Here is a 26,914-nt window from a genome sequence, read left to right on the forward strand (position 1 = left end):
CTACATGGATTGCTCTGAATGAGCATTAGCTCATAAAACTTGTAATAATGTAAGCATGATAATAATAAATGTAAAACAATCACAAAATAAATAAAGAATATTGAGATCTAATTGGAAAAATCATTTCGACAAAAAATCACGAACATAAGAGGAGAAAATTCACCATGTCAAAAAAGAGTACAAGAAGACTTGCTTTCTAAACACGATTTAGGATTTAATCAACTTACTTCAAAACTCTCGTCTCTGGTATCTATTTACAGAAATAAGTTTCTTATTTATGAAGAAAACTTGTATAAAATAAATCTACTCAAACAAAGTTTCCTACTCTTCATTAACTCCTAAAAGGAAAAGTGGAGAGTTATACAAGTTATACTTATCTATCTACAATCACAGATCCCCATTTTTAACTCTATTTTAAGTAAATTTCTTTTTAGTTATCTCGGACCAAAAAAAAAAAGGGTAAATGGTTATCTGACTAGATGGTGTTACTTTGTTGAGTCTTCCGACTATTAAAAATTATAAAATAATCACTTGATTATAGGATTTTGTTTTGTTGAGTCGCTCAAATAATAAAAGTTACAAAATGGTCACCTGACTCTTCATATATTTCAAATTCACCCTTTTTTTGTTAAAACAGTTGATGGCGGTATGAGTTAGATGTTAATATATTAACTGAGATATGATAGTCGTTTGAGAGTTTGGGATTAGATTTTGTCAAAACACAACCAATAGAATGTTGGTAATGCTCAATTTATAACTGTCTTTTAAAGGCTTTTAATTCTATGTTTAATAGAATTAAATTGTGCTTTGGAATTGACACATCAGACATGACATCTAATCAGGGGCTGATGTGGCAACTGACGTGGTAATGACATGGTAGTCGACGTAGTAGGTGACATGGCACCCAGTCAACAACTTCTAGAAGGCCTAATCAGCAGCTTTTAGAAGATCCAATCAGCAGTGGTGTGGAAAATGAGACTTAGCCAAAATTTTAAATTCAAATTATAATTTATATTATTTTTATTTTTAGAAATTATCTTTTGTTTTGAATATTAATTTTTAGGGTTTTTGAGTACTATAAATACCCTATTGAGGGTAAGCCTCAAAGGATAATTCAACCCATCACTTGATCACTCAATCATTTTCATACTCTCTTGTTTCTTTCTTTCTTTAGATTTATAGAAGATTTTATTTCCTTTCATTTTAATTTCAAGTTTCATTTTTCTTTCAAAATGTTAAGTATGGTTTCTACCATGCTTAGCTAAGTTTTCTATAGCCAAGGGCTAAAGCAATGACTCGATTCTAAGTCGTGAAAATTGAAAAGCACTTGATACCCTCAAGGGTTACATTTTCAGTTTTCAGAAATCAATGATCGATAATCGACCATCCTTTTACAATCAAAGCGATTTTAATTCAAAAAGTGCACGTTGGAATCGAATTTTGGTTTCGATTAATAGTTAAGAGGCAGGATCAACCTATGGAACATTCGACTTTCTGTGAACACACTTAGCGATGGTCCGCTAAGGGAAACTGAAATCGGGTTAGATTCTCAATTGAGACGATAGAATATGAATTGGGTTTTTCCAGAATTTAAAAGTGTTAAATTAATAAGCGATTGTCGCTATTAACTCACAAAGAGTTGAGATTTGAAATAATTTTATATTCTCGATTCATTTGATAGAAAAACAAGTTACAGGGGTTGGGCCCTGTAGACTGTAACCGGCATGAGCCCAGAGGTAAAATCCTATTCAATTATCGATTAAAATTGAGGCAAAAGCTTTAGCCGAAGGCTGATTTTTACTAATCGAATTTCATTTTCTTAATTTACTATTTTATTTTATTTCAATCATTTTTATTACTTCACTTCAACTCTCTAAAATCTCCCCTCTAATTTCTTTTGCAAATCACGCTTGAAGCAAGATCAAAAGCGAGAAAATCGTTAAACTCCTAATCCCTATAGATCGACCCTTACTCTCACTATTCTACCTATTATTATTTATTTTATTGAGATTAAGGCTATTTATTTTGACATAATAACGACTCATGTCAAAATTTTGACTAGTGTTTATTTTGTGCTACTTTTTTATGATTAAATACTCCTCATTTGCTCATAATTATTGTTGATTTAGGTATTTTACATGATTTCTGTGCAGGGAAATGTCTTTTGAAAAATGTTCTTAAAAGGCCTGAAAAGTGCACTTTTTGTTATAGAATCAAGGTTGGAACAGTGTGCATGAATTTGGTATACAACAATCCGCGTAGGTCTTCACGAACTTAAACGGTTATTGTTCTACGACAATTGATGTTGATCAGATCAATTTCTGAAGCTGGAATCAAAGATTGCCTTGGGTATTCCGCATACAAAGAAAAGTCACGAGGATTGCCCTTGTAGACAAAGTAACCGACGTGAATCTCAAAGGGAAAATATAATTCGATGATCCGAAGAAAATTGAGTCAAAAAGAAATCCTAAGGTTGATTTTACCATATTGAATTTTCTTTTAATTTTTTTTAATCTTCTTTGAAATCTTTTTATTTTTCTTTCTTCTATTTTATTTATCTTCATCTATAAATCCTCACCATTACTCAAATTCTACTTCATCCACTTCTTGGCTCAAAGATTAAATAAAGAACGAATAAATCAGGAAGCTACCTTAGTCTCTGTGAGATCGACCCTTACTTCTATGTGAGATCGACCCTTACTTCTCTTTTACTACATTAAATTTCTTTTATTTATTAATTGAGAAGAAGGAATTAATTTGACACGAAAAACGACGCTCGTCAAGTTCCTAGTGAGAATGACATATTGAATGGGAGTTCCTAGTGAAAATGACATGTTGAATTCTCCGAATAATGAGGTTGAATATTTATTCTTAATGATTTCTTATCCTAGAGTTTGGGTGGTTCATTTAAAAATGAACTTGAAGAAATTCACTTTACTTATTGTGAGGTTGAGCTGTTGTAAAAGCTCTTAATTATTTCATAACTCAGTTTGAGTGGTTTACGTTGAGATAGACCGAATGAAATAACCTACATAAGTGAGAAGGAATAATCACTTTCTATGAAAAACGTTGGGTCATTTTTCTAGTACACTTATTAGAATCCTGAGGAAAGAAGGTTAAACATATATACACTTTTGTATATACTCTTTGTAGACACATCGAGGACTTTGATGGATGAAGGGGTTACTTTTGTGTTATGAGTTTACCCTTATCTAGAAAATTCAAGACTAGTTTCACTTATCTAAGAAAAAGATTGCTCATTATCACTATGTACTAGTTTAAGATACGTTCACTAGTGCTTAAGCAACTTATCTGGCTATTGCTCTTATCGTTTTTTAACTTCATTGCTCTCATCTTTACGAAAGAATTATTTCGCATTAGTGGTGGAGTGTTGGTAATGCTCAATTTGTAACTGTCTTTTAAAGACTTTTAATTCTATGTTTAATAGAATTAAATTGTGCTTTGCAAGTGACTATTTTGCCCTCACTATTTAGCCTATAAATAGTGGGCAATTTCATTTACTTTCAAATATCCCAAGCAAACATTTGCTTTGAAACACTCCTCTCTTTTTAGTGTTGTTTGAGTTGAGAGAAGAGCAATACCACCAAGTTCACTCCATCTTTCGGGTGTACAAAATTAACAAAACTAAAGGGCACAAATAGAAGTTGCACGCACGTTGAAGATCATTAAAATATACATGCATGACAAACAATATGAAATGAAGGAAGAAGCACTACACCCTAACTACTTCCAAATTGAGTTTGACTTGACAGAACTTATCTTCGTGAGTGTCACGAACCCAAAAATTTGGTTTTTGATCATTCTGCAGATGGTTTCCGAACTATATATAAAGAAAAATTACATGTACATTAGTCCACAGGAATTCTTCCTATTTGTCTTAGAATAAAGAGTAAACCATGGCTTCTTTTGATTCATGGAGGTTCAAGTTCTTTTCAATGGCACTAGTAATGATCAGCAAATTTTTCTGTTGCTGATCCATTACCAGTCGTGTTGCATCCAAGCCCTTGGTCCCTTGCCCATGCCACCTTTTACGGGGACGAAACCTCCGGGACCATGGGTATGTTCTTCATATACACACCTTCGTATAGCTAATCATTGTTTTGAAACCTTTGTAATATTCATCAGGATAGACAATTGATGAAGTGCATATTTTGATTTGTTTCTCTAACAGGAGGAGCTTGTGGTTATCGGGATTTGTTTAGCAATGGTTATGGTACCGACTCGGCTGCTGTGAGTGCAACATTGTTCAACGATGGCTTTGCTTGCGGGACATGTTACCAGATAAAGTGTGTTCAGTCACCTTGGTGCTACCCTGGTGTTCCATATACCACAGTGACTGCTACCAACATTTTCCCTCCAAATTGGGCCCAAGACTCAAACAATGGTGGCTGGTGCAACCCTCCTAGAGTCCACTTTGACATGTCCAAGCCCGCTTTCATGAAAATGGCTCAATGGAAAGCCGGCATTGTCCCCGTCGTGTATAGAAGGTGTGTAACATGCTCAGAATGACAAAATCACATAATAGTTTAAAATTTTCAGATTGATCATGATCAACTTGTATGGATTCCGATGCTTGCAGGGTTCTGTGTGAAACGCGAGGGGGATCCAATTTTATTTCCAAGGAAACGGGTACTGGCTGTTGGTGTACGTGATGAATGTCGGAGGCGGGGACGACATAGCCCAAATGTGGGTGAAAGGAAGCAAAATAACAGGGTGGATACGCATGAGCCATAACTGGGGAGCAACATACCAGGCATTTGCAGCTCTTGGAGGCCAATCACTTTCCTTTAAGCTCACTTCATACACTTCCAAGGAAACTATCATTGCCTGGAATGTTACACCTCAAAATTGGAATGTAGGATCGACATACACCACTGATGTCAACTTCCACTAATCCATCACTTCACAATATTTTTTTTTCTTTTTTTGGCATTGGCTTGGAGAACTATTATCTTCAAAATTGTTTTGGCCTTTTTCTTCTATTGTACTTTGGTTTTTTTGTTTTACCTTATCCTTGGAGTTTGCTTTCTCTAGAAAGTCTAAAAATCCTCGGTAACATTAACTAATTGCTTGACCAAGATCTGGGTAAGATTCCTGAAATATGGGCAATTATCTATAGCTTCTTAAATGTTGGCGGTTTGCAGTTTGTCACACAGTCAGAAAAACATGATTTTGGAAGGAAAAACGTTCCAACCGCAAATACCCACCAAGAAGGATTATGATCTTCAATTTTTTTATGCATAGTACTATTTATTTCACCAGGATACGAGATAAAAGAAATAGAACCTTTTTCTATTATTTAATTTCCATAATACAAAAATTCATTCTAATATTTGATAAAATGACCACTTTAATCACCTCAACATATCATTTTGAAGTAAAATGTCCTCTAATCGGATGAAAACAGTTAATAACAAATGATAAATGTTTGTTGTTGATGTGATAAATTTCATGTTTCTAAAATGATGCCATGTCATAACATTATTTATATATACGTGATATGTGTTATGTCATTACTTATATTCGCTTGGCATGTGCCATATATTAACTCATGCACATGTGATTTGTGTTATGTCATCATTTTAGACACATAAGAGTTGTCATGTCGTCGGTAAACGTTGATAATAAGTCAATTAACGATTTTCATCCAACTATAAATCATTTTATCTTAAAACGTAACACTGAGAACTAAAATGTTCTAAAAAGAATAAATACTAAAATAACTATTCAATCAAACGTCGAGATATTATACTTGGGCTTGGCTAGAAACCTAAATTAGCCTAAGAATAAAAAGGCATACGATGACAGTAATGAATGCATGTGTGTCTGGGGACCAAATCAGAGGGGTAAGAAGAATTGTGATGGGATGCCATATGGATAGCTAACAATGAGACCAACGAATTCATTAGGAGTGGGGAACATGTTAGAAACACAATTGGAGTGGTAAGGTCCCCCTAAATAGGGTAATCTGCCCTCATTGCGATCACTCAGCACGCCACCTTCCTTTTTCATAGGAGGGGTGGGTCATCATCATCAACCCATCCCCCAAATCATTTCTCCCCCTTACCCTGGCTCCGCAAAAGTTTCTTTCCCATGCCACAAAGCAAAAAAGGCAACTTTTTAATGTATATACCCCAACCATTCGGTTGCCTGTCTAAAAGTACAATACTTAGTGTGCCTGTTGCTGGTACAAAAAAGGAGACTTGATTTCTCTAAGGTGATGGGGAGAATCCCATTGTTAGAAAAATGAAAAGAAGTGTCATTGTTGTTAGATTCAACCATTGGAGAAACTGCAGATAAAATGTATGTTGCCCTGCCCCCACATCATGCAAAAGTGTCAATGCTCTCAGATTCTACCTTCGACACCATATATTGCAAAAGAAAACAACTTTTTATTTCTATGTTCCCACTAGTACCTCCTTTTCTCTGCAATTCAAAGCCTGTATCGCTCTAAACATCCCCAAACAGTACAAAAACCTCATAACCTGTCACATCCAGAAGAGACCCTAAGATCCTCTCATGGGACTTGATCTCTACTATCTCATGTTGTTAACACTTTCATGGGGATCATTGGTCTCAACGGAAGCTGAAGCCGAAGGGATCAAATCAGCTCGCCTTCTCGATCTTCTCATTAGGGACTACACGGTGAAATCCCTTGACAGGGACCTGAGAACTGGTATTGTACACACTGTAAATTTACCGGAAAACTTCTCCAGCATCGGTGTCAATACGGTAAGGTTCAGATGTGGGAGTCTCCACAGATATGGTGCACAGGTTAAGGAATTTCATCTTAGAAGTGGTGTGATTGTTCAGCCTTGTGCGGAGAGAGTGATGGTAGTTAGACAAAACTTGGGTTATAATTGGTCATCCATATATTATGCTAACTACGATCTATCAGGTTACCAGCTGGTGTCACCAATATTAGGCCTCCTCGCTTATAATGCCAACAGTGATCTGAGTTTTGGTAGCCCTTTCGAGCTTGGGATTCTTGCCATTGACAAACCTATTAAAATCGATTTCAGCAACGTTACAAAGGCATCCAACATCACAGGATTCTTGCCATTGTGTGCTAGTTTTGAAGGAAATGGAAAAGTAACATTGAAGAACCAAGTATCACCCAACGTTTGTGTGGCAAGCAGGCATGGCCATTTTGGTTTGGTGGTGAAGTCGCCTCAGTCATCGTCGTCGGCGCCGGCGGCTGTGAGGAAGAAGATTAGCAAATGGAAACTGGTGGTGGGATGCTCTGTGGGAGCTGCTTTGGGGGCTTTCCTTCTGGGGCTGCTTTTAGTGGCGATGTTTGTTAAAGTGAAGAAAAAAGCAAGAATGGAGGAGTTGACGAGGAGAGCATATGAAGAGGAGGCTCTTCAGGTTTCCATGGTTGGACATATAAGGGCTCGAACATTGCCTGCAACTTAACATCATCTTGTAAATGGTAACTATGGCTTCTTTTTCTTTTCTTTTTTCATGTATGATCATTATTTTTTCAAGTTTAGCTCTATATGTCTCCCAAATAGAATCGATTCTTATGTTCACTATCTTGGAACAGAACAACTCTGATTTTCAAGAATATGTTAAGGTTCACTTCATTTCATTATTCCCTTTTCCATAACTTCCTGGCTCAATGTCTAGGAAAATAACAACCCAACTGTTCTTTTACTTTCGATTTTTAACAAAGGGTATTCTTCCATGATTCATAAGCACATATTTAAGGGTGTTATTGAAAATAAATTGGTTTTGTTGGCCGTTGGCGATTCACCTATTCTAAAGTAGATGAAGAGTCGTAGTCAGATCGTTGGTGTATTTCTCTAGATTGCTGAAGGTTCGATTCATTCTCAATCTTGATTAAGTTATTTTAGAGATCCTTAACTAGGAGTGTCAGTCATGGGCTAATTATATTTATTTCTAGACCAACAAATTAAATAGATCTGATCGTCGAATCTAGGTTTTGTTATAATTAATCACGTGATCATATCAGATGTCATATTTGTGCATTACATTTGACTCGGAGGCTTGTACTCGAAGGATGCTAAACGAAAACTTTGTTTAAAGATTTTTATGGTTGAAGAGCTGTAGGTTGGAAATCATCCCGGAGTTGTAAGAAACAGATAGGCGATTGTTCATTTGAAATTGGGATTTCAAATATCATAAATGGGAAGGGGTTTTTCAATTCTTTATCAGTCAAAAAAGCGATGACCATGAGCTTTCGAGTTTGTTTATTTTCTTCTAAAAATGATTGCACCTTTCAGTGACAATAAAGGACAAAAGAAACCCAAAGTGCTACATTGACCCACTCCCACCAACATGCCTGAGATGAGATCAACAAAGGTTGCAGTTGCATGTAAAACGTTGGATACTGGTTTTGGTTTTTTTGTAAGCTTGTAGTTGTAGAAGATAAGTTGTTAAGTCTGGTGGATACTTTTTGCAAACACTAGACTAGATGCTTGGTGGGTCAAAACCCAACTACGAGCCGAAACCATTGAAATTTATAAGAGCTGTTTAAGGGAGAACAGAGTTGGTGGGCGCTTTTTCTCAGGGTCAGGGACCACAGATGGTTGGGTTCCACAGTACATAACCAGAGTTTTCAGTCTGTAATACATATAACCGACTGACACAACCATTAAGATATATGGTTATGCAAAATCAAAGTCAATTCTTTCTCCATGCAAAATAGGTCTTGTTTTCAAAAGCAATTTAATACCTAATATCCATTAATATTCCATTTAAACGTTGCATCATAACCTTATTTTCAAAGATTATTACGACCACCAATTCAATATAATTTGGTCAACCTAATGTCTCGTTTATCAACAATCCTCCATGATTTTCATGCTGGGCCAGTCCCTTCACGCTTTCAAGACTGTTAGTTTTCTACCGCTTTTACCCATTTTCTAATAGTAGTCATCATTGAGCCACTAGGGAACCTCTAATCCTTACGAATAACAAGTGTTATACCAGTATTTTATTCTCCATCTACTGCTTCCGGAAATATTATTATATAACTAAAAATTCTTGGTGCTGCGAAAATGGAGAATAAAAGTGGAAAACAATTCATATTTATGAATTTCAAGTAGTATTTTGGAGTTAAAAGTGATCCACCTTAATACTCTCCAACAAAGGGAGCTCTTTTGCTAACTTTTCATCATTTTCTCATTTCGTTTGGGTTCTAATTTTTTCGCCAACTTCTTTTGCTATTCAAACAAATATGAAATTGACTCGTGCATCAAACATGAGAATAAGAGGAGTAAAGCTATAGATTTAGAACATACAAATAAAATGGAAATGATTTAGAAAAATTCTTGAAGTTTAAATCTTCCAAAACCATTGAAGTAGCTTAGGGGTGTTATTGAGTTGAACAATTCGAGTTCGACTTGGTTAAAACTTGATTAACACTCGACTCAAGTTTACTCAACTCAAATTCGAGTTCCACTCGAAACCTTAACGAATCAAGTCGAGTAAGATCTAACTGGACTCGACAAGTTCGGGAGTAGCTCGTTAATTTTTTAAATAATTTTTAGGATGTTGATTGTCTTATTTTTAAGATTAATTATGTATTGTTAAACTTTTTTTTCTTCAAGAATGGTTGTAATATGTTAGTTTGATATATTAGTGGATTATTACTTTGATTATGATATGTTAGTTTGGTGTATTTGTGGATTGTTGCTTTGAAGTTTATACTTTGAAATTGTTTCACACACTATTTTAATTATTCTTTTGGTTTTGTTGGTTTATGTTTATATTAAGAAATATAATATTACTATCTTACATATACTAAAAAAAATATGACATTCTTACGAGCTAAACGAACAACGAATCGAGTTGAGCATGAGTTGAACAGTTTTCGAGTCGAGTCAACACTGCTCAAACAGTGATCGACTGGCTCGATAAGCATCGCTATTCACACTATCTTTCCAAATATAATAAAAATTTCTTGAAACAAGGGATAGATAGAAGGGGGACTCTCACTGAAATTTCAAATTCCCATATGTTTTAAATATATTCATAATTTTTATTGATAATCTAGTTTCATTTTCTAATTTCTTTTAAATTAATTCGACTTAAAATTTTATAAATTTACCTTCTTAATATAAGATTATGCGATGAGGATAAATACAAAAATGGGAGGTTGATAAAAATTATAGTGAAGCGTAGGCGCCTCTAACCAAAAGAAGTGATGTAAGAATTGCTACCACTGGGACTGAGTCGGATGTTATACACGTTTAAACGTATAGCGCAGCATCGCTTTCTGGGACCTTGAAACATCTGTATGGGATGTCTTGTGTTTTAAATGGGAACGGTTTTAAGAAATTAGACTTTGTATTCACATCTTTTTGTTTTCGTTCACAAATTACCATGAATTGTGGGTCACCAATCATTCATATTTGTAATTAAATGCCAATTCATTCCATGTTTTTCATTCTGCCGGGGAACCTCTTGTGGCCATGTGATGGAGCTCAACGGTGGAAAGCAGAACTCACAATCGTCCTGACCCAATTGCTTCCTGTAATTTCGGATAGTTTTTCAACAAATTCCCATCTCCATGGACAAACGCCTTCAGTACCTTTGTTTTTTTTTTAATATGAAAAAAGGGGTTTACTTTCTAGAAGATTCAATACGTGAATTCATTTGTTGATGGAGAAATGATTAATTAAGTAACGTACCACACACAGGTAGTTCTTTGCGGAAGATGAAGCATCTAAGTCTAGCACACCAGTCTAAGAGGAAATGGCCCCCGCTTATGTGACAATGGACTTGCAAAGACATTTTTCCATCCACTTTCTTCCATTCCTCCACCACTTCATCTCTTTAAAATTTGTTGGCCCATCCCTGCAACTACAATCAAACCCCATATTTACCTATACAAATGCCCGGTTCTTGAACCTATTAAACCACCTCGGTGATTTACCTGAGAGTTGTTAATGGTTTGTGAGATTGCCAAGGTAAGTTTTGATGTTATATCACTATGCCTAAGTGTGTAAATTTTGGGAAGCTTCTTTGTGTTGGGAAGAAACCAAACACAAGTGGAAACACAACCGGTGTTCTTTCTCTCCCAATAACTCCTATAAAAAATTATGACAAGCACAATGACACACTATATGTTCTCTAGCAACACTATCAACCACAAACCAACAATGCAACCACAATGCAAATAAATAAAGACACCGATTTTTTTACGTGGAAAACCCCTCTAAATCAAGGGTAAAAACAATGGGTTTTGAGTCTGAATAAAAGCTCCACTATCATCAAATGTTCAGCTACAAGACTACAATATTAAGCTTACAACAAGCATTCAACTCCAACCTGGCTAACAACTAGTAATCTTTAGCAAAAGAGAGAAAAATGGAAAACATCACCCGAAAACGCAACTACTGAAAATTAGAGATTCTCGTTGCTACAGGACTCGGATTAAAAAACCGACCATAAACTCAAGAACACCAAGTTTTCTACTTTCTCTCAAAAAATTAGCTCAATCGAACCTCGAATAGACCTCCGATCGAAGAGTTGATCACTATTGTGCAAACTTCACAAAAATTATTTTTCTCCCCCCTTTATTTCTCTCCAACGTGAGCTTCCTCTCTAAAAATCAAATCTGATTTTTTTTGTTGAAATTACAGCCCAAAACACACACAAAAACCAAAAGTAAAATAGGTTTTTTCAAAGTAAAATGAAGCATTAAATGTGGCATACTTTTAAAACAAATAAAAAAATGACAACCACCCATTTAAATGGGTTACACGCGTGAGTGGATTTTCCTACATAGTGAGACCCACACCTAATAAATCTCCCCCTCTAACTATGTGGGGGAAAACTCAATGTCAACGATCAAGCAGCATGCTTCAAACTTCTCTATTGGTTGCGCCTTTGTCAACATATCAGTACCATTATCATCAATGTGAATCTTCTCAAGCTCTAACAATTTAGCTTGAAGAACATCTCGTATCCAATGGTACCTCACATCAATATGCTTTGATCTAACATGAAAAGTTGAGTTCTCACCAAGATGAATCGCGCTCTGGTTATCACAATACAAGACATACCTCTCCTGAGTAAAACCAAGTTCATGCACAAACGTTTTCATCCAAAACATCTCCTTGCACGCTTCGGTCACTGCAATGAACTTTGATTCGGTTTTGGAAAACACAATACACGTTTGCAATCTTGATTACCATGCCACAGATCCCCCTACATAAGTGATCAAGTAACCTGAAGTAAATCTCCTAGAGTCAATATCTCCGGCCATGTCTGAATCTATATATCCAACAAGAACATATTTCTCATTGCCGAAACAAAGTTGCATGTTGGAAGTGCCATGAAGATATCTTATAATCCACTTCACTGCATTCCAATGCTCTTTACATAGATTAGAAAGAAACTGACTAATTGTACCAATTGCATAAGCCAAGTCTGTTCTCGTGCATACCATTGCATACATCAAATTACCCACGGTTGAAGAGTAAGGAACTTTTTGCATCTCTTCCCTCTCTTTTTATGAGGAATGAACTATGCTTAACACTCAATCTGAAGCGTGTAGCAAAAAGAGTATCCACCATTTTAGTTTTGTCCATATTGAATCTCTGAAGTACTTTATCAATGTACCTCTCATGTGATAACCATAATTTCTTGGCCTTTCTATCATGTGTCAACCTTATGCCAAGAATTTGCTTTGTTGGTCCCAAATCCTTCATTGCAAAGGATTTACTCAACTCTTGCTTCAACTTGTCAATTCTAGAAGCATTACGACCAACAATAAGCATATCATCAACATAGAGCAAAAAGATAATGAAATCATCACCAGAGAATCTCTTAACAAACACACAATGATCAGAAGTAGTCTTCTTGTAGCCTTGCTCTTCCATAACAAACTCAAACTTCTTGTACTATTGCCTAGGAGCTTGCTTCAAATCGTACAAGCTCTTCTTCAACATACACACTCATATTTCCCTTGTACAAAAAATCCCTCTGGTTGCTCCATGAAAAGCTCTTCCTCCAAATCACCATGAAGAAAAGCAGTTTCCACGTTCATTTGTTCAATCTCTAAGTCATAACAAGTTGCTAAACTCAGTATAGTTCTAATAGAGGACATCTTCACAACAGAAGAAAATATTGTTTTCAAAATCAATCCATTTTTTTCTGAGTATAACCCTTGATGACTAATCTAGCTTTGTATCGTGGAGATGAAGACATCTTTTCTTGCTTCATAAACCCATCGATTCTTCAAAGCTTTCTTGCCCTTAGGCAATTTCACTAACTCAAAGGTATGGTTTTCATGCAAGGATTGAAGTTCATCTTTCATTTTTTTCAACCCACTGATCTTTGCATTCACTCTCCATAACATCTTCATAACATTCAGGTTCTCCCCCGTCAGTCAAAAGAAAATAGTCATCAGAAGAATATATGACAAAAGATCGTCAATCTCTTGAAGACCTCTAAATTGGAACTGCTGGTGGAGCTATAGGTGTTTGTAGTTGATCATTCAAAACATCATCCATGAGAGAATTAAAGTCACCTATACCTTGTTGGTTATCATGAAAATCATCGTACACATCATCAAGAACATCACCGTGCACATTATCCTGAATAGGATCTAGTGAAGGGTCTAGGGAAATAAGATTCACGTCAATCAAGTCACTATTATCTTGTGAATCCACTTTCTCCATCTTATCAATGTCATCAATAGTCTGATCCTCAATGAAGATAACATCTCAGCTTCTCACGAGTTTCTTCTGAACTAGATCGTAAAGTCTATAATTGAACTCACCATCTAGACCATAACCTATGAAGATGGATTGTTGAGTCTTGGCATCCAACTTGGTTTTTTCATTCTTTGGAACATGAACAAATATTTTACAACTGAACATACAAAGGTGATCATATGACACGTATATACCAAACCAAACTCTATCTGGTACATCACCTCGCAAAGGAACACTAGGAGACAGATTAATTAGATATGTCATTGTATTCAAAGCTTCAACCCAAAATGATATTGGCAACTTTGCATCTAACAAAAAGCATATTGTTCGGGTCATTCTTTCAGCTAAACCATTCAAATATGGAGTCTTCACTGGTGTCCTCTGTTGTATGATTCCTTGTCACAGACAATATTTATGAAATGACTTTGTGTACTCGCCACCATTATCTGTACAAATGCACTTCAACTTCTTTCATGTTTCATTTTCAACTGATGCTTGAAACTGTTTAAATACCTCAAAAACTTGGTCTTTCGACTTCAAGGTGTAGACTCACAGTTTTCTTAAATATTCATCAATGAAAATCACAAAAATAAAGTGCACCACCATATGACCTTACCTTTATCAGACCACAAACATCTAAATGAAAAAACTCTAGCAACTATGATCTTCTATAAAGAGGACGACTTCTAAAAGAATCTCTTCTCTGCTTCCCCGCTAGACAATGAGCACAATTCTTTAGTGTAGCATTCTTCAAACTCGAAAGTTGATTCTTCTTGGCTAAACAATTAAGCCCCTGCTCACTCATGTGACTAAGTCGTTTGTACCACAACTCAGTTGAGTTGTCATTCATTGTCACATTCACAGTTTCTCGAGAAGTTGAAGCCTGCATCAAGTATAAATTCGAGCTCTTCTTTTCTCGTGCCACAACCAAGAAGCCTTTAGTCAGCTTTCACTGCCCCTCACTGAAGGTGAAACAAAATCCCTCATCGTCAAGTTTTCATGCAGAAATCAAATTCAAACGGTTGTCTGGTGCATGTCTGACACCCTTGAGAGTTAACTTTGCACCATTGTTACTCACCAAGCTAACATCCCACATGCCAATAACCAGAACCAAATCGTTATTACCCATCTTCAATATCCCAAAATCACTAGGAGTATAAGATGTGAAAAAATCCCTCCTCGACGTGACATGAAGTAAAACATTAGTATCAATCACCCAACTACTCTCGTCGCATGCTAGGTTAACCAAATTCAAATCATAAATAACCAATAGATCATCACGAGTAACTGTAGCAACACGCTTAAATTTTTCATCATCTTTCCGATCGTGTTTATCACTACCACATTTGTTCTCTTTCTTTCATTTAAAGTAATATTTCTTGATATGACATTTCTTACCACAATGATGACACTCAAGATTTTTGTATCTTGATCTTGACTTGCTTAAGTTTTTATCTCTACCTTTTCCATCTTTGTCTCTGTATCTCCCATATTCTCGGTAACCAACACCTCGGATTGTGATGTAGAACCATGAGATCTTCTTCTAACCTTTTCATTCAAGACTCCACTTTTAGCCAAATCCAAAGTAATAATATCCTGTAGAGCAGAATTAATGAGTGAGACCCAAAAAGTCTCTCAAGAGTCTGGTAGAGTAGCAAGCAACCAAAGCCTTAAAATCTCACCATCAAATTTGACACTCATACCAAGCAACTGGTTCATCACACTCTAAAATTCACTAACATGGTCAGCTATAGACATTCTTTCTGTGTATTTCAACGCCGTCATCTTCTTTAGCAAAAACAACATGTTATTGCTTGACCTCGAAGCATACAAGCTTTCAAACTTTTCTCATAATGTGCGAGCATGTGTCTCTTGATCAATTCAAAAAATTGTCAAATAAAGCCACACATTTTTCATGCTCAAATTTATATTCATCATCACTTTTAGAATAGGGTTTTTGAATAGCAAAGATCAAAATATTCAAAGCCTTCACAAATATATCAAGTCTTTCATTTTATTCCGCTAAAGTTGATAATTCATGCCATTCAACATAATCATCTTGCTCATATTAATTTTTATAATTATCTGGCACAATAACCAAGCTCTGATAATAGTTTGTTGGGGAAAAAATGAACAACCGAACACAAGCAGAAGCACAACCGGTGTTCTTTCTCCCCCAATAACTCTTGTAAAAAAATTATGTCAAGCATAATAACATAATATATGTTCTCTAACAACACTAGTCAACCACAAACCAACCAATGCAACCACAACATAAATAATTAGAGACATCGATATTTTTATGTGGAAAACCCTCTAAATCAAGGGTAAAAACCACAGAACTTTATAGTCTGATCAAAAGCTTCACTATCATTAAATGTTCAGCTAAAATACTACAATATTAAGCCTATAACAAGCATTCAACTCCAACAAGGTTAACAACTAGTAATCTTTAGCAAAAGAGAGAAAAATGGAGCACATCACCCAAAAATGCAGCTGCTAAATTTTGGTGTTTCTCGTCACTATAGAACTCAGATAAAAAATCTGACCGTACAGACTCAAGAACCTTAAGTAGTGTAGTTGCTGTAAAAAAATCAGCTCAATCGAACCATGGGTGTTCATTTGATCAAAGAGTTGATCACTGATGTGCAAACTTAACAAAATTGTGTTTGTCCTGTTTTATTTCTCTCCAACGTGAGTTTCCCTCTCTAAAAATCAAATTTGATTTTTACTGAAATTACAGCCCCCAAAAACACACAAAACCAAAAGTAAAATAGATTTTTACCAAAGTCAAAGGAAACATTAAATGCGGTAGACTTTCAAAACAGATAAAAAATATGACAACCACCCATTTAAATGAGTTCAACGGGTGAGTGGGTTTTCCCACATAGTGAGACCAACACCCAAAACCCTGGGTTCTATTTCTCATCAACTCCTAAAAATAAAAACTTGAGCTTTGATTCAACCCATCATATTAATATATAATCTTCCAGTTTTCAGAAAAAGAATGAAAGATAAGCAGGTTCTTTTTCTTAGATCTTCTTTTGTAAATAAAAAAAGTTATTTTTTTAATACACAGAAGGTCTTGGCTTTGTAGGGAGAGTTGGAGCAAATGTAAAAGTTGTCATCCTTAGTCTGAAGCTTTTATTCTAATAGAGAGTAGAAGAAGGAGAAGCACCCAAAAAAAGAAATACTATTAGCCCAATATAATGAAGCATTACAAAAGAAATAGTCAAAAATTTTGAAACTTTGGCAGCTTTTGTTTCCTTTTAGTTTTTGCTTTTATGCTGATATAACCTGAAATCTTTGAAGAAATTGTTAGGTATTGTTAATTGTAATTGTGTTTGGGGGAGAAATTCAACTTTGGGGTTTGGACATTAAGGTGATATTTTATAAGGATTAATATAAAATAAATGTCCAAATTATAACCTTTTTATTGAATTGTTTAAATTATTTTCGGTCAATTTAGATGTCTAATGTTTTTAATGTTATATTTTTAGGTGTTTGGACCTCTACTGCCGTTAAACGACACATGCCACATTTATAGAATTTTTTTGAAAGATAATAGATTTCATTAAGAGCCAATGGCATCCAAAATTACGTCTTTAATACAATCGTGTTCATTCATATAGAACTACAAAGGATTGGTCCTCGATAAGGCCCGATGTTATAAGTTATGTGTTATAATATCAAAACGATTATCATAAAATAAATAAGCATATTGAAAAAGAAAAAAAGGACACCAACATTTACGTGGAAAATCCAAAGGGGGAAAGACCACAGGCAAAGGAAAAGAATTTAACTAATATAAAGGAAGAAAATGCAAGAGGATTTTGGAGAAAGAGAGAAAACCTTGATATCTAACCCCCTTACCCTTAGTATTTATTTATAGGGATAAATACTTGATTAAAAAAGAGAAAGTAAATGAAGTAGAAATCTAATTTAATAAAGTTATCTACTTTTAATCAAATTAGGATTCTTACTTTCCCAAATTTAAATATCAATTAATTTGTGCCACTTTGAATTTGAGTCAAACTCTAATAAATCTCCACTTTGACATGAATTTTGGAAGTGCAAAGGTTTCAAGACAAAACACCCAAATTCGATGAGGCACTCAAACTCAACAAAAAAAATTCTTCACTTCAACGAACAAGTTCTCCACCTCTTCCACAATACCCCTCTAAGGGGTAATTTAAGATTGGATTTAATATTCACATCGACATGGTTATCGTAAGTGTCAATTTTGCAAAAAAATAATGTATCACCACAAGTAATATCATGCAAAAAATGATCCCGATCATCAATGATAATTCTATCTTCAAATTCGTTATGCTCAAGAAATTGAACTCTTTTCTGCTTTACATAATTATTCTGCCCACGGTTAACATAACCATTCTACCCACGGTTATCTTGTTTAACAAAAACTTCTTTTGCTTAATTTAAACAAGACGTTTTCACTAGTAACATCGTTATTTGGCATAGGGGATGAAACATCAGCTGCATTATCTAAAACTGTTAAACCTTATAGAACATAAAACTTGACAATCTTTTTCTGCTCTTTCATCACAACAAGAGAGCCCTTGCAAATTTTCATAGCTCCACCATCACCGGAGAATTTTATACCCTTTTAAATCTAGAGTCCTAGTAAAATTAGATTTCTAATCAAATCTGGAACATGTATCATATTACCAAGTGTTCAAACAATCCTATCGAACACCTTAATATTGATTGTGCCAATACCTACGACTTTACAAGAGACATTATTTCCCAAAAATATATCATCTATATATGCAAATTTATACATCATAAACTATTCATGATTAGGACTCATATGAAAATTGCTACCAGAGTCAAGTATCTACTCATCACTTGTTATAGTATTATCATCAACCACAACTAAGAGTTCTTCGTCATCGCACTCCTCTACTGTACTGGCTTCACTAGATTTTCCAGAGTTCTGTTCTTCAGCTTCTCTTTGGATTTTATTCTGTAACTTGTAACACTTCCAATTAATATGACATATCCTTTTACAAAAGTGACAAATTTTATCTCAATTTGAAGATTTTGATATGTCTTTTCTTTTACTACCAAAAGAATGCCTATTTTTTCTTTCATGATCTGAGCTAGTCGATCCATACACTACGAGACGATCTATCTGGGGCTCAAAACCATATACAAGATGTTTCATCTTTCCAAACGAGTGCATGCCATTGTACACATATTAAAGAGTGAGTGTTTCACGACTGTACATGATTATGCCTCTAAAAGATGAGTAGAAATGAGGTAGCAAACATAGAAGGGTCAATCTTAAGTCTTCTTAGTTATACTTCACTTCTAAAGTCTCTAGATTAGAGATAGTTTCCTTGAATGCGGTCAGGTGCTCTTCAAGAAACGAACCTTCCACCAACTTGAGCAGATAAAGACGTTTCTTTAAGTGTAAGTTGCCAGTTAACGATTTTTGCATGTATAGTTGCTCCAATTTCGCCCATAAAGAATCAATTATTTTTCTTTCAACACACCCTGCAAAATTTGATTTGATAAATGTAAACGAATCTGAGAAAGGGTTTTACGATCCTTACGTTTTTTTCTCATTCATCTATTTTGTTACTGGTTTCTTATCAAATTCTTCTATTGCATCGTCAAGATCTAACTATACAACAACATCCCGAATCTTCACCTGCCATAGCGAGGACCTGGTGTTTCGATCCAACAGCGAAATATCATACTTCATTGTTTTCATACTCTTAAACTTGAAGCTCTAATATCAATTTTTGATAATATCATAATGATTATCGACAAACAAATAAACACTATAAAAAAGAAAACAAAACAAAGAACACCAAGATTTACGTGAAAAACCCTAAAAGAAAAACTACAGGTAGAGGAGAAAAATTTTGTTAATATAAAGGAAAAAAAATATAAGAGCATTTGGAGAAAGAAAAACCTTGATATCTAACCCTTTACCCTTAGTATCTATTTATATGGAAAGATACTTGATTATAAAGGAAAACTAAACAAAGTAGAAATCTACTTTAATAAAGTTATCTACTATTAATCAAACTAGGATTCTTACTTTCCCAAATTTAAATATTAATTAATTTGTGTCACTTTTAATTCGAGTCAAACTCTAACATTATGTATTGCCGTATTCAAATCACGATTTATGTAGAGAACATTGAAGTCTATATTTTTTGCTAGAATTTTGTGTGCCTCGTTCCCATGATCGAAATGTCCTGTATTCGATTAGCAAGTCTATTAACAATGGTAATTGCGTTAGCTTTAATGATGACCTATGTTCACTGGATTTCAATCGTAAAGCGGAGTCCATGTATGAAAGCCATAGCCTCAGTTGTCTCAGTAGAGTGAGGCGGATCCAATCAACGTGTCAGCCCTTTAATAACTAACCCATTATGGTAACGAACAATCACCCCTATTACAACTTTACTTGAGCTATGAAGAAAAACGTGTAACCCTCCATACTCGGTTTATAAGTTAGACATAAATTTAAGTGGTCATATATTCCATTCAGAGGTTTTTTTTTTACAACTTATAGAATATTAAATATAATATAAAACAAAATAATAATAATACAAATATATCCAAAACAATAGCAAATACATGTCACCAAATATAACCGAAAAACATATAGAGATATATGTTCATACAAAATAAGTAGTTGATCTCTCCTGATGCCAAATCTGCTAACTTACGGTCTGTTGTTATCTGAAAAAGGTAAAAAGTACATAATTAGCTAAAAAGCTCAGTGTGCTCCATACAGTGTATAAAAATATATTAACAAAATATTATAATAAAATTTGTTTATGCGAACACTACCCCCATCCTTTCACAATCTGTTTGTGTAGGTTCCCCATAACCATACACCCCGCACAACCAGTAAGGCCCTAAGTACACAGCCGAGGAGCCTGCAGATAATCTTCCTCCAATAATATTCCCCCCAATGATAGTAATTAACATGAATGTATTCGCGTAAAACAATGAATAATTTTTTTTAAAAACATAAGAATGTTTCAAGCTTGAAAACCATAAACAGAAATACATGAATCAAAAATCAAATCAATAATGTATGGTAATTCAGATGTTGGGTAATCAATATTCAGAAAATGGTATAAAATACCGTAACCAGAAATTATATCAGAAATATGCAGTAAATCAGAAATCAGATACACAATATTCAGATATTTATATACTTTAAAACAATAATATAACACTATCAGGAAACACACCTGTAACAGTCTGAGAAATCAGATAGGGAAGCCTACTACTGGGTTTGTCGATTAAGCTCTGCTGCAGCGCTAGATCCTACGAATTGGAAAAATCCATATTGGAATCCTAATATAAATAATCTTAATATTTATTTAAATAATATACGGAAACCTACGGGTAATTCTCGTAGTACGCGGTTCGGGCTGATCTGACAAATGAACAATTCCGGACTTAATTGATCCTCTCTCAGTTGAAACACCAGTACCTTCATAAAATATTTTATTGAATCAATTCCTTAACCAAAACTCAATTAAATAATCAAAATATTAAAATACTAAGCCTTTTTGGGTTCACATGCTCGATTCAGGAATTTCGGGTCAAAATTTGGCAAAACAAACTTCGGAATCAGATTTAGGATGTCGAAAAACATAAAGTATGACCTTCCGGATATTTAAATTTTTGGTCAAAGTCAAAGGGTTTGACTGACAATTTGGAGACTTTCATGTTCGAATTTGGTGAAACGGACTTCGGATTCGGATTTGGAACGTCGAAAAATGTCAGGATAGGTATACTCGGTCAAAATCAAATGTCGTTTAATGCCCGGTCAAAGTTCTGGTCAAAGGAGGTCAACGGTCAACGGTCAATGGTCAACGGGTCGGGTCAAACCGGTTTCAAGCTACTACCGAAGCTTCCCCACGTGAAGTGGCGGCGCGTGTGACGTCCTACGGTGTCCTATAATTCACGGAAAATTTTCTAAAAATTATTTTGAGCGATTTCGAGATACTTACAAAGCTCGGTTCAAATTTTTGAACGGCGGAGAGCTCGATTTCAACAAATCGGAAACTTTGACCGCTTCACCTCCCCACGCGCCGCCGTCTACGGAGACCAAGGATGACACCGGTGGACTCGGAACGGCACAAGGAACACGATAGAGCGGGAGGTGTCGTAAACGGAGCAACGATCGGCGATGAATTTAAGATTTTTTCGGCGATTGTGCTAAAAAAAAACGTCGAGACTTTGACTGGAAATTCCCGGCGTTTGGCAGCGTTTCGCTTTAATTAATTTAAGAGGTTTGTTCCTAGCTCGATTATGAACACGATGATGGTTTCAAAACGTTGATCGGAGGTCGGATGGCGTCAGAATCGGGTTTGGAAGTTGTGTGAAAAAAAGAAGAAATTTGAGCAATTGGTTTCTGCAGAAACCAATTGCACGTCTAAATACACCAGAGCCTGCCGACACTTCAAGGGTAAATTTAGGGCTTGGTTCTTGAATTTTCTTTAACTCTAAAACATGCTACAAGTTTTAAAAACTTTTAATTTAGTCCCCAAAATTTACCAATTTACAAAAATTAAAACCTCAAATTTCATTTAAATAATATTTTCAAATTTCCGGGTTGTTACAATTCTCCCCCTCTACAAGAAATTTTGTCCTCGAAATTTACCTTATGAAAATAGATGCGAAAATTGAACCTCCATTGACTTCAATGTCTCCCAAGTAGCTTCTGATGGGCTACGATTACTCCACTGAACTTTGACCATTGGAATACGCCTATTCCGAAGAACTCGCTTATCCCTCTCTAAAACCTGAAAAGGCTCATCCTCATATGATAAATCAGGTCTCAGTTCTACCTCATCAACCTGAATGATGTGATCCGGATCTGGACGATATCGCCTCAACATAGATACATGAAAAAACATCATGAATACGATTGAGCTGGGGAGGTAACTCAAGCTGATAAGCTACAGGTCCAACTTTCTTCAAAATATGATACGGTCCAATAAATCGCGGACTCAGTTTGCCCTTACGTCCAAATCTCAATACCTTCTTCCATGGGGATACCTTGAGAAAAACCTGATCTCTAACCTCAAACTCGATATCCTTACGTCGCTTATCTGCGTATGATTTATGCCTATCAAATGCCTCTTTTAAGCGATCACGGATCAATCTGACCGTATCTTCAGTCTCTCGAGCCAAGTCTGGACCCAAAGTTTTTCTATCATGTAACTTTGTCTAACATATAGGAGTACGATATCTATGTCCATACAGAGCCTTGTACGGTGCCATGTGAATACTCATCTGATAACTATTATTGTAAGCAAACTCAGCTAACGACAATAAATCTTCCCAACTACCACGGAAATCAATCACACAACCTCGTAACATGTCCTCCAATACCTGAATCACTCGCTCAGACTGTCCATCAGTCTGAGGATGAAAAGTTGTACTGAAATTCAAATAAGTACCCAGAGCCTCGTGCAAAACTTTCCAGAACCTGGAAGTGAATCTCGGATCTCGATCAGATATGATAGACAACGGAACACCATGAAGTCTAACGATCTCAGAAATGTACAACTTAGCCAGTTTATCCAAAGAATAATTAACCCGAATAGGGATAAAGTGCGCTGACTTGGTGAGTCGATCAACAATCACCCAGATAGAATCCTTTTTGGAATGAGTTAGAGGAAGACCAGTAACGAAGTCCATCGTAATGCACTCCCATTTCCACTCAGGAATCTTAATTGACTGTAACAATCCAGATGGATGCTGGTGTTCTTCTTTAACCTGCTGACAAGTCAAACAACTCGCCACAAAATCTAAAATATTCTTTTTCATACCAGTCCAAAAATAACACTCTTTGAGATTATTGTATATTTTGTCCCCACCAGGATGCATAACATAAGAACTACTATGAGCCTCCTGAAGAATAACCCGTCTCAACTCATCATCTTTAGGAGCACAATAATGACCGTGAAAACACAAAATACCATCCTGATCCACAGTATATTCTGAACTCGATCCTTGCTTAACTTGCTCAATAATGGGAAGCAGTGAGCTATCCAGAAGTTGTTTGGTCTTAATCTCATCGGCCAGAGTAGGTTTAACCTGCAACTCTGCTAATAAACTGTTATCATCAAATAAACTCAAGTTGGCGAATAAGGCTCTGAGATCTGATATAGCCTTACGGCTCAAGGCGTCCGCCACTACATTAGCCTTCCCTGGATGATATTCTATCTCTAAATCATAGTCCTTTAGAAGCTCCAACTAGCGACGCTGTCTCAAATTCAGTTCTTTCTGAGTAAGCAAATACTTTAGACTCTTATGATCAGTATAAATATAACATTTTTCTCCATATAGGTAGTGCCTCCAGATCTTTAAAGTAAAAACCACGGCATCTAACTCTAGATCGTGAATAGGATAGTTACGCTCATGCGGCTTTAACTGACGCGAAGCATAAGCGACAACCTTCTCATCTTGCATCAAAACACATCCTAATCCAGAGTGAGAAGCATCACTGTAGACAGAAAAATCTTTTCCAGATTCAGGCTGAATCAGCACTGGGGCTTGAGTTAGAACAGTCTTCAATTTCTCAAAGCTAGCTTGTTGGTTCTCAGACCAGACAAATAGAACATCTTTCCTCAATAGTTTCGTTAGAGGAGCTGCAATAAGGGAGAACCCCTCAACGAAACGACGGTAGTAACCAGCTAAGCCCAAGAAACTACGGATCTCAGAAACGTTCCTGGGTTGCTTCCAGTTCAGAATAGCCTCCACTTTGCTTGGATCTACCCGAATACCATCAACAGAAACGATATGTCCAAGAAAAGTCACTTCGCTGAGCCAAAACTCACACTTGCTCAACTTAGCGTATAGCTTATTCTCCCTTAGAGTCTGTAGAACAATCCTTAAATGCTCCTCATGCTCTGCTTCACTTCTAGAATATGCCAGTATGTCATCAATGAACACAACTACAAACTGGTCCAAATAAGGTCGAAACACCCTATGCATCAGATCCATAAAAGCAGTAGGGGCATTTGTTAACCCGAATGACATCACTAAAAACTCATAATGCCCATACCGGGTACGGAAAACAGTCTTCGGAATATCCGAGTCTTTCACTTTGAGTTGATAATAACCAGACCTCAAGTCTATTTTTGAAAAGATAGAAGCCCCTCGAAATTGGTCAAATATATCATCGATCCTGGGTAGAGGATATTTGTTTTTAACTGTGAGCTTGTTCAGCTTCCTATAATCAATACAGAGTCTCAATGTTCCATCTTTCTTCTTGACAAAGAGAATTGGGGCTCCCCACGGTGATATACTGGGTCGGATAAATCCCCTGTCCAACAACTCCTGGAGTTGAACTTTTAGTTCCTTAAGCTCCTTTGGGGCCATACGATAAGGAGCCATTGAAACCGGAGTAGAACCAGAATATACTTCAATTTCAAACTCAACCTCTCTATCCGGCGATAATCCAGGCAACTCCTCGGGAAAAACATCGGGAAATTTCTTGACAATCCGGATACCTTCAATATCAGACTGAGAACTCCTAGTATCCAATATATAAGCAAGAAATGCCTCGAAACCTTTCTTGATCATCTTCTCAGCTACCAAAGCAGGCACAACATTCGTCAGAAATCCACGGCGTTCCCTGATCATTACAATCTTTCGATTATCTGGGGTCTTCAGAACAGCTCTCTTGGTCTCAAAATCAATATTTACTCGATGTTTATCCAACTAATCTACGTCGAGAATCAAATCAAACTCTTCCAAAGGTAACTCCATCAGGTTGGCCAGAAAAATTTCCCCATTGATCTCTATAGGATATTCTCTAAAAATACGATTCAACATTATGGAATTGCCTAAGGGACTTTGAACTATCACCGGATGCTTAGTATTCTCAACAAGAATATTTAGACCCTTAGAAACGGAATGCGATATATAGGAATTTGTAGAACCACTATCAAACAATGCAAAGTAGGGAACCGAATGAATAATAACAGTACCTGAAATCACATTAGGCCCATCGCGATCCTGTCGAAGTCTAGCAGTGTAAACCAATGTAGGTTGTCTGGCCTCAGATCTGACTGGACCCCTATTTTGAGATACACGACCTTTACTAGTCGATCCGGATAATCTCTCCTGAGTACGACCACCCGCAGGATTCTGAACAGTACTCTGAGTACGAGCGGGAGTACGAGCTGGTGTCTGAACTGAATAAGTTAACTCTGGACAATCCTTTACAATATGGTCACCTGAACCACATCTAAAACATGTACCCAATTTCTTCATGCATTCCCCATAATGAGGTTTTCCACAATAATTACATGACTGCAAGGATTGCGACCCAGAAGATCCACCATGTCTAGAAGGCTGAAAAGTTGAAGAACCAGATGCAACAGGTCTGACACTCGCACCGCCTATCTGAAATGACTCACCCCTGCCTCTCTTGCTAGGGTATGTAGAAGAATCAACAGAACCAGAAGGCCTCCTGAATCGATTTTGGGCTCGATCACTATCTCTCTTGTGCTCCATACCCAATCGCTCTATTTCCTCAGCAGTCTTGGCTATCTCAACCAATGCATCAAAATTCCTCTCCCGGTGGGTAGCGACTCGACTCCTGATCACATATCGGAGTCCATTTTCGAATCTCAATCATTTATCTGTCTCTGAGCCAATAAGTCCAGGAGCATAACGGCTCAATCGGATGAACTCAACCTCGTAGTCCATAACAGACATATTACCCTGCTACAGAACCTGAAACTCCTGACGTCGCTCCTGCAAGTATCTATCTCCGATGTAGCGACTCCGGAAACGAGTCTTAAAAAGATCCATGTTAACTGATTTCTCGGAATACTACCAGAAATTGATTGCCACCATCTAAAGCTCTCTTTCTTCATCATAGTTAGGCCCCCCTTCAACTTCTACTCAGGTCCGAGGTCCATCTCATCCATAATCCTCTTTGTGTCCTCCAGCCAATACTCAGCGTCTGTTAGGGGTCCACCAATAATACCCTCGAATGGAACTACACCAGCAGCGATCAAAGAATTTGAAATCTCAACCGCAGTCATATTACTAGGGGCTCTGGCACCTCTCTGAAACATACGGAATATAGCTCTATTAATGACGTCTTCATTCACATCAATATCCTCATCTCTAGTGACGGGAGGGTCTCTCACGGGGAGTAAACTGATCATCATGAG

The 26,914-nt window shown here is 36.3% G+C and overlaps 1 protein-coding gene and 2 pseudogenes across 1 annotated transcript; 2 read left to right on the forward strand and 1 right to left on the reverse strand.

Annotated features, from left to right (window-relative positions):
- The first annotated feature begins 3,934 nt into the window (after nucleotides 1-3,934).
- Nucleotides 3,935-4,915, forward strand: LOC120214273 (annotated as a pseudogene).
- Nucleotides 4,916-6,540: 1,625 nt separating this feature from the next.
- LOC120214274 lies at nucleotides 6,541-7,437 on the forward strand. Its single transcript, XM_039212213.1, has one exon. It carries the CDS (start codon nucleotides 6,541-6,543, stop codon nucleotides 7,435-7,437), a length of 897 nt encoding a protein of 298 aa, XP_039068144.1.
- Nucleotides 7,438-10,383: 2,946 nt separating this feature from the next.
- LOC120214275 lies at nucleotides 10,384-16,840 on the reverse strand (annotated as a pseudogene).
- Between the last annotated feature and the right edge of the window lie 10,074 nt (nucleotides 16,841-26,914).

The sequence above is a fragment of the Hibiscus syriacus genome, unplaced genomic scaffold, assembly GCF_006381635.1.
Source record: "Hibiscus syriacus cultivar Baekdansim isolate YM2019G1 unplaced genomic scaffold, ASM638163v2 tig00110057_pilon, whole genome shotgun sequence".
Taxonomy (NCBI): Eukaryota; Viridiplantae; Streptophyta; class Magnoliopsida; order Malvales; family Malvaceae; genus Hibiscus; species Hibiscus syriacus.

Excerpts from the sequence above, each read along its gene's own strand:
- LOC120214274 (XM_039212213.1), top strand. The coding sequence starts at position 6,541 with ATGGGACTTGATCTCTACTATCTCATGTTGTTAACACTTTCATGGGGA.